Raw genomic sequence first — 10043 nt, forward strand, 5'->3', positions numbered from 1 at the left:
GTCAGACAACTTGGACAGTGATAAAATAAATTTTGTGTGTGACCTAGGGTCAGACAACATGGACAGTGATAAAATAAATTTTTTGTGTGACCTAGGGTCAGACAACTTGGACAGTGATAAAATAAATTTTGTGTGTGACCTAGGGTCAGACAACTTGGACAGTGATAAAATAAATTTTGTGTGTGACCTAGGGTCAGACAACATGGACAGTGATAAAATAAATTTTGTGTATGACCTAGGGTCAGACAACATGGACAGTGATAAAAAAAATTTTGTGCATGACCTAGGGTCAGACAACATGGACAGTGATAAAATAAATTTTGTGTGTGACCTAGGGTCAGACAACTTGGACAGTGATAAAATAAATTTTGTGCATGACCTAGGGTCAGACAACATGGACAGTAATAAAATAAATTTCTTGCGTGACCTAGGGTCAGACAACTTGGACAGTGATAAAAAAAATTTTGTGCATGACCTAGGGTCAGACAACATGGACAGTGATAAAATAAATTTTGTGTGTGACCTAGGGTCAGACAACTTGGACAGTGATAAAATAAATTTTGTGCATGACCTAGGGTCAGACAACATGGACAGTAATAAAATAAATTTCTTGCGTGACCTAGGGTCAGACAACTTGGACAGTGATAAAATAAATTTTGTGTGTGACCTAGGGTCAGACAACATGGACAGTGATAAAATAAATTTCTTGTGTGACCTAGGGTCAGACAACATGGACAGTGATAAAATAAATTTCTTGCGTGACCTAGGGTCAGACAACTTGGACAGTGATAAAATAAATTTTGTGTGTGACCTAGGGTCAGACAACTTGGACAGTGATAAAATAAATTTTGTGTGTGACCTAGGGTCAGACAACATGGACAGTGATAAAATAAATTTTGTGTATGACCTAGGGTCAGACAACATGGACAGTGATAAAAAAAATTTTGTGCATGACCTAGGGTCAGACAACTTGGACAGTGATAAAATAAATTTTTTGTGTGACCTAGGGTCAGACAACATGGACAGTGATAAAATAAATTTCTTGCGTGACCTAGGGTCAGACAACATGGACAGTGATAAAATAAATTTTTTGTGTGACCTAGGGTCAGACAACTTGGACAGTGATAAGATCAGCAGGGCTGAGTACAACGAGCTGAAGAGCGCCATGGAGATGATCCAACAGAAGTACATGCATGTGATGAAGGACAAGGCGGAGCTGTCTGACAAGGCTGACCAGCTGGAACACCTAGTCCTACAGCTCCAGGGTGAAACAGATACTATAGGTAGTGTACGCAATCTCACAGATACTATAGGTAGTGTACGCAATCTCACAGATACTATAGGTAGTGTACGCAATCTGACAGATACTATAGGTAGTGTACGCAATCTCACAGATACTATAGGTAGTGTACGCAATCTCACAGATAAGATAGGTAGTGTACGCAATCTCACAGATACTATAGGTAGTGTACGCAATCTCACAGATACTATAGGTAGTGTACGCAATCTCACAGATACTATAGGTAGTGTACGCAATCTCACAGATACTATAGGTAGTGTACGCAATCTCACAGATACTATAGGTAGTGTACGCAATCTCACAGATACTATAGGTAGTGTACGCAATTTCACAGATACTATAGGTAGTGTACGCAATCTCACAGATACTATAGGTAGTGTACGCAATCTCACAGATACTATAGGTAGTGTACGCAATCTCACAGATACTATAGGTAGTGTACGCAATCTCACAGATACTATAGGTAGTGTACGCAATCTCACAGATACTATAGGTAGTGTACGCAATCTCACAGATACTATAGGTAGTGTACGCAATCTCACAGATACTATAGGTAGTGTACGCAATCTCACAGATACTATAGGTAGTGTACGCAATCTCACAGATACTATAGGTAGTGTACGCAATCTGACAGATACTATAGGTAGTGTACGCAATCTCACAGATACTATAGGTAGTGTACGCAATCTCACAGATACTATAGGTAGTTACGCAATCTGACAGATACTATAGGTAGTGTACGCAATCTCACAGATACTATAGGTAGTGTACGCAATCTGACAGATACTATAGGTAGTGTACGCAATCTCACAGATACTATAGGTAGTGTACGCAATTTCACAGATACTATAGGTAGTGTACGCAATCTCACAGATACTATAGGTAGTGTACGCAATCTCACAGATACTATAGGTAGTGTACGCAATCTCACAGATACTATAGGTAGTGTACGCAATCTCACAGATACTATAGGTAGTGTACGCAATCTCACAGATACTATAGGTAGTGTACGCAATCTCACAGATACTATAGGTAGTGTACGCAATCTGACAGATACTATAGGTAGTGTACGCAATCTCACAGATACTATAGGTAGTGTACGCAATCTCACAGATACTATAGGTAGTGTACGCAATCTCACAGATACTATAGGTAGTGTACGCAATCTGACAGATACTATAGGTAGTGTACGCAATCTGACAGATACTATAGGTAGTGTACGCAATCTCACAGATACTATAGGTAGTGTACGCAATCTCACAGATACTATAGGTAGTGTACGCAATCTCACAGATACTATAGGTAGTGTACGCAATCTCACAGATACTCTAGGTAGTGTACGCAATCTGACAGATACTATAGGTAGTGTACGCAATCTCACAGATACTATAGGTAGTGTACGCAATCTCACAGATACTATAGGTAGTGTACGCAATCTCACAGATACTATAGGTAGTGTACGCAATCTCACAGATACTATAGGTAGTGTACGCAATCTCACAGATACTATAGGTAGTGTACGCAATCTGACAGATACTATAGGTAGTGTACGCAATCTGACAGATACTATAGGTAGTGTACGCAATCTGACAGATACTATAGGTAGTGTACGCAATCTCACAGATACTATAGGTAGTGTACGCAATCTCACAGATACTATAGGTAGTGTACGCAATCTGACAGATACTATAGGTAGTGTACGCAATCTGACAGATACTATAGGTAGTGTACGCAATCTGACAGATACTATAGGTAGTGTACGCAATCTCACAGATACTATAGGTAGTGTACGCAATCTCACAGATACTATAGGTAGTGTACGCAATCTGACAGATACTATAGGTAGTGTACGCAATCTGACAGATACTATAGGTAGTGTACGCAATCTGACAGATACTATAGGTAGTGTACGCAATCTGACAGATACTATAGGTAGTGTACGCAATCTGACAGATACTATAGGTAGTGTACGCAATCTGACAGATACTATAGGTAGTGTACGCAATCTCACAGATACTATAGGTAGTGTACGCAATCTGACAGATACTATAGGTAGTGTACGCAATCTCACAGATACTATAGGTAGTGTATACAATCTGACAGATACTATAGGTAGTGTTTTCAACAACTCTCTTAAGTAATTAAAATCACATTAACAAAGATGATTGGAGGTCCGTTTGCATTACTGCCTTATCCTTGACAAATCCCTATACCATTTTATCCTTGCCAGGAGAGTACATATCCCTCTACCACCACCAAAGGGCCTTACTCCAGCAGAGAGAGTCACAGAAAAATGATTACATCTCACAGCTGGCCAGAGATAGGGAGCAGTTACAGGTCACTTTTTATTTCAATCTTCTTAACCCTTTTTTTAGCCATCACACATCATCACAATCACACACAGTCAACACTCACCTCACAGCCGTTGAATTCACATTATAAATAACCTCTAACCCGACACAACTTAACACAACATCAACCCAACACAACTTAACACAACATCAACCCAACACATCCTAACGCAACATCAACCCAACACATCCTAACACAACATCAACCCAACACATCCTAACACATCAACCCGACACATCCTAACACAACATCAACCCAACATATCCTAACACATCAACCCAACACATCCTAACACAACTCTAACATCAACCCAACACATCCTAACACAACATCAACCCAACACATCCTAACCCAACTCTAACATCAACCCAACACATGCTAACACAACATCAACCCAACACATCCTAACACAACATCAACCCAACATATCCTAGCACAACATCAACCCAACACATCCTAACACAACATCAACCCAACACATCCTAACACAACATCAACACATCCTAACACAACATCAACCCAACACATCCTAACACATCAACCCAACACATCCTAACACAACATCAACACATCCTAACACAACATCAACCCAACACATCCTAACACATCAACCCAACACATCCTAACACAACATCAACCCAACATATCCTAACACATCAACCCAACACATCCTAACACAACATCAACCCAACACATCTTAACACAATATCAACCCAACACATCCTAACACAACATCAACCCAACACATCCTAACACAACATCAACCCAACACATCCTAACACAACATCAACCCAACACATCCTAACACAACATCAACCCAACACATCCTAACACATCAACACATCCTAACACAACATCAACACATCCTAACACAACATCAACCCAACACATCCTAACACAACATCAACACATCCTAACACAACATCAACACATCCTAACACAACATCAACACATCCTAACACAACATCAACCCAACACATCCTAACACAACATCAACCCAACACATCCTAACACAACATCAACACATCCTAACACAACATCAACCCAACACATCCTAACACAACATCAACCCAACACATCCTAACACAACATCAACCCAACACATCCTAACACAACATCAACCCAACACATCCTAACACAACATCAACCCAACACATCCTAACACAACATCAACACATCCTAACACAACATCAACACATCCTAACACAACATCAACCCAACACATCCTAACACAACATCAACCCAACAGATCCTAGCACAACATCAACCCAACATATCCTAACACATCAACCCAACACATCCTAACACAACATCAACACATCCTAACACAACATCAACCCAACACATCCTAACACAACATCAACCCAACATATCCTAACACATCAACCCAACATATCCTAACACAACATCAACCCAACACATCCTAACACAACATCAACCCAACATATCCTAACACAACATCAACCCAACATATCCTAACACAACATCAACACATCCTAACACAACATCAACCCAACATATCCTAACACAACATCAACACATCCTAACACAACATCAACCCAACATATCCTAACACATCAACCCAACATATCCTAACACAACATCAACCCAACACATCCTAACACAACATCAACCCAACATATCCTAACACATCAACCCAACACATCCTAGCACAACATCAACCCAACACATCCTAGCACAACATCAACCCAACATATCCTAACACAACATCAACACATCCTAACACAATATCAACCCAACACATCCTAACACAACATCAACCCAACATATCCTAACACAACATCAACCCAACACATCCTAACACAACATCAACCCAACATATCCTAACACATCAACCCAACACATCCTAACACAACATCAACCCAACACATCCTAACACAACATCAACCCAACACATCCTAGCACAACATCAACCCAACACATCCTAACACAACATCAACCCAACACATCCTAGCACAACATCAACCCAACATATCCTAACACAACATCAACACATCCTAACACAATATCAACCCAACACATCCTAACACAACATCAACCCAACACATCCTAACACAACATCAACCCAACACATCCTAACACAACATCAACCCAACACATCCTAACACAACATCAACACATCCTAACACAACATCAACATATCCTAACACAACATCAACCCAACACATCCTAACACAACATCAACACATCCTAACACAACATCAACCCAACACATCCTAGCACAACATCAACCCAACATATCCTAACACAACATCAACCCAACACATCCTAACACAACATCAACCCAACATATCCTAACACAACATCAACCCAACATATCCTAACACAACATCAACCCAACACATCCTAACACAACATCAACCCAACATATCCTAACACAACATCAACCCAACACATCCTAACCTGCCTGTCCCTACCCAACACCAAGCCCTGTGTTGCCATGGTAACTGGATCTGTTTACTCCCACCCCCAGGACAAGTTGGGAGAGCTGCAGGCCCTGGTCATGCAGCTGCTGGGGGAGAGGAATATGCTGCACAGCTACAACACTGAGAGCAGGCTCAGCCCCACCCCACAGCAGGCCCCCCCACAGAAACAGGTCATCACAAAGATGAGCAATGGAGCTGTCAACTCATACGATCACGGTTAGACTGACTTCCTCGTCAGCTTTTTTTTTTTAAACTTTTCTTACATTTGCTGGACAAAGGGTCCTGTTTCAACTGCTTTATATCATGTCCAGGTATTTTCTACCAATGATATCTCAAATTTTGATTTGAAGACCACGTTTATAAACTCCATTTAAGAATTCAGATGACTTAGCTCCCTTAGTACAGCCTTATTATAAAATTTATTTAACTCCCTTGCATATAATGGCCAGTTTGTAACATTGATTTACCTCCCTTGCTTAGAATGGCCAGATTATAACATTGATTTACCTCCCTTGCTTAGAATGGCCAGATTACACAAGTTCAGACAGTGACACAGAGAGTGAAGTTGAACCAATTGTGGGCGGCCAACAGAGACCACCCACCCCAGACTCAGAACACACCCCACGGTCATCTCCCTCAGCGTCTCCTAGAGTCACTTCACATCCAGCTCACAGGTCAATTTTTTTATTTTTTAACAATTTTCTAAGGAAGTCTGGTTTTACAAGCTATTGAAACTATAATTTTGGTATCTATGATTGTTAATAATTTAAAATAATGTGTTTCAGCCTTGACCTGTATAACGGCCACTCAAGTGAAGAGATGGACGGCTACACCCAGGATGTGGAGGAAGAAGAAACTCATGAGCACAACGGCCACCGCCACAAGCACCATCACCACCATCACCAGCACCATGATCACCACCACCACCCACACCACGACCATCACAAGGCATTCAGGCCGCCCCCACCAGAGGACAAAACGGCCCACAAGATTCTGACGCTACTCACAGAACTTGGACATTCCCACTTAGTTGAACAAGTTCCACTCATAGACAGGAACTTCCTGCCCTGCAAGTTTTGTAAAGGAGCTGTGCAGATAGTCTAGTAAGATCTCAGACTTGTGGTTCTACAGACTTTAACAGAAAAGGACAAAATATAAGATTGGAAAACATTGCAGGGCTGCGTTCCTTTTGTGAATTTCTTGGTTTACAGACAGTCTTTTGCTTTCAGAGCATTGATTTTTAAGCTTTCATAGGATGTTCAGTTTAAAGTTTTTCAATTTCTGCATTATATTTATTTGAAATATTTTATCATTGCTGGGGCCCTCAGTTTAGAACCAATTAATGCCTAACATTTTTAAAATATGCACCTAATTTATTATAAGATATTTTTTTAAGTGTAACAGTTTTTCTGACTACTTGTGTGTCTTTGTGCACTGTTCTGAGCAGGTGTACAGAAACCAATGCATCTTGTTTTAATTTAGCTGAACTTAGACAGGACGCACCAATATTTATTCTATTTATGTCAATAACAAGCCATGGCTGAGTATATATTGGCATGGGTTAGGGTTAGCAATTGATAGGCTACCCAGCTAGCAGTGTGGCCTACCTTCCTAGTGAATGGCTACCCAGCTAGCAGTGTCAGGGCTATCTTCCTAGTGAATGGCTACCCAACTAGCAATGAGGGCTACCTTCCTAGTGAATGGCTACCCAGCTAGCAGTGAGCAACAGCCCTGAACTAAAACACTGAGTTGTGAACAGTTTGACCACTGGTTGGACAAGGCAAAGTTTCCCATTGTTAACAAAAGTATTTATTGACCAATTGTTGAATACAAGCTTAACGTACATGTACACATTTTTGTTTGTCATGCATGTCTGTGATTTGTTGTACTAATTCTAAATAACAGATTTTTTAAAAAAATTTCTTGTCATTTCTTTTGACAATGGCATAATTAGAAAATTAGCTACAAAAGGTTTGTAAAAATGTTACTAACATTAATGTTGGGACTACAAAATTACTAACTACAACAACTTCAAATTTTTAAGAAAGTCAGCTTGGGTTGAAATACACAAATTTTTGTTTATATAAAATCAAAATGTAAATGCAGCTCCTGTGATGTGTGACAGTCACAAGCAGTCACTGTGGCTTGGATTACAGGAAAAAATTCTTCCATCTGTAGCACGTTGTATGATGGATGTGCACACAGTTGAGGACAAAAATTCTTGACTGGAATAATTTGCCCTTCTCTGTTGTTGAACACCAAGTAGGGGAAACAATCATGAAATACACCACCATTAGGGGAGAGTATCAGGTTGTTACACCCCCTGGGACCAAGCTCCTACAATCATATGCATCTCATGTAGACAAAGGTGAAGGGCTACATATTTATAAAGCCTCATTTTAGCTTTTTATTATCAGGACTTTAACATCATATGTTGTACATGTCTTCTACATTTTAACTATTTCTCTTCTACTAATACAATAAGTGCAATTTTAAATGAAAAAGTTGTCATAGTTTAACTTCCATTTTTTTTGTTTTCTTGTTGCGTACTGAGGTCGTGCTATGTTTTGACATGGCCTGCATTAAGTTCTCTTCAAATGTTGAAGCTGCACGTCTATGCAATCTCCCCCTATGAAAGGCTTCCCTGTAGGTTTACATCTTGTTGAGTCACAAGGTACAACTTTAACAAACTAAAGAAAGACCTAATTAGTCTGGAAGCTAATTGGTTCAAGTATTCTGCTATAAATAACTATGTAAGTGGTAACCCCATTGCGTTCTCCTCTAAATGTTTACAAACATTTGCTTGTGATATCTGTAAATTCTGATTTTAAAAATCAGCCAGATTAATTTAAAAGAACAAGACTTGTAAATATGTTGTACAAACTTGAAAGACTTACTAGGTGGGCTATTGTTTAAGTTTGGTTCTTGTGTTTGTCTTATTGCTGACTTGAGCTTTTTTAAGTGTACGATAGCATTATGTATCTTCATGTAAAAATGTATGAAAGAAATTTTTTTAGTTTTCAAATAATTATGTGGTATTTAAAATTATAATCAATCATTTTTGGTTCTTTATGATGAATGTTAAAAAATAAAATATACTTTTGAGGAGACCTCTTTCAAAACCTGCTAGTCAATGTTTGGAAAAAAATAAGTTGCCTTTGTAAGGCTTCAAAATTAATCTTTTAACAGTTAAAAATCCAACTTTTTAAAATCAGTTTGCACAGAAAGCAATCTGAGGTACTAAGCAGGTTTTTTAAGTGGACCCCTTAGATTTGAATGCTGAATGCTGCTGAAAAATGTGTTATACATTTTTTTTCAAAAATATTCTTGAAGAAAAAAGTTTCATTGTTAAGAAATTAATTCCTTAATCAAGGAATCTGATAGTGTAAGAAATATAGTGTACTGGTTGTAGTAATATAATGACATGGTAGAAGCCAAAAGTAAACATCAGTTTCAGCTATACTTCTGGCCAATGTGTTTGTACTTCGTCCTCAACAGAAAAACAATTCAAACAATAAGATTGTTAGGGAGGGGAAAATGATTCATCAAAAATGGCAGTAGAACATCACATGTAAGAGGTATGAGAGGTCTAACCCCATGTTCTATACTGCTGCAACTGTCTACTTTATTTAATATGTTACTTTCTGTTTTAATTTTTGTTTCTGTTTTAGCAACTCACCCAAATTTCACTGAATAGAATTTAAATAAAACATACCATCATCAAATATTGTTTTATTTACTAAGTGTGCAAAGAGTGGAACTTTTTAATGTTCACACATAAAACACAATCCAACTTTTTAAAACAACCAATAAAACAAGCTAAATATCAACACCTATCCCAGCTTGGTTAAAATGGTAATTGTTTTAACAAATAAATAATTGGAAATAAAAATCACAGCCTTCACATTTTGACAATTGTTAAAAAATAAAATCATTACTATAGA

General features: G+C 38.7%; 1 protein-coding gene across 3 annotated transcripts in view; it reads left to right on the top strand.

Annotated features, from left to right (window-relative positions):
- Window positions 1-9992, top strand: part of LOC131936836 (golgin subfamily A member 2) — a 30553-nt gene extending 20561 nt beyond the window's left edge. For 2 of the 3 annotated variants that reach the window (XM_059293927.1, XM_059293928.1), the window contains 5 exons: window positions 1104-1283; window positions 3531-3637; window positions 6147-6315; window positions 6620-6773; window positions 6885-9992. In XM_059293927.1, the coding sequence (XP_059149910.1) occupies window positions 1104-1283; window positions 3531-3637; window positions 6147-6315; window positions 6620-6773; window positions 6885-7203 (929 nt within the window). In that variant the 3' untranslated portion in view covers window positions 7204-9992. The remainder of the gene's footprint in view (window positions 1-1103; window positions 1284-3530; window positions 3638-6146; window positions 6316-6619; window positions 6774-6884) is intronic. The other variant, XM_059293926.1, reaches the window with a different exon arrangement.
- The last annotated feature ends 51 nt before the right edge of the window (window positions 9993-10043 follow it).

This window comes from Physella acuta, unplaced genomic scaffold, assembly GCF_028476545.2.
Source record: "Physella acuta isolate Inbredline_101_S28 unplaced genomic scaffold, ASM2847654v3 ptg000189l, whole genome shotgun sequence".
Taxonomy (NCBI): domain Eukaryota; kingdom Metazoa; phylum Mollusca; class Gastropoda; family Physidae; genus Physella; species Physella acuta.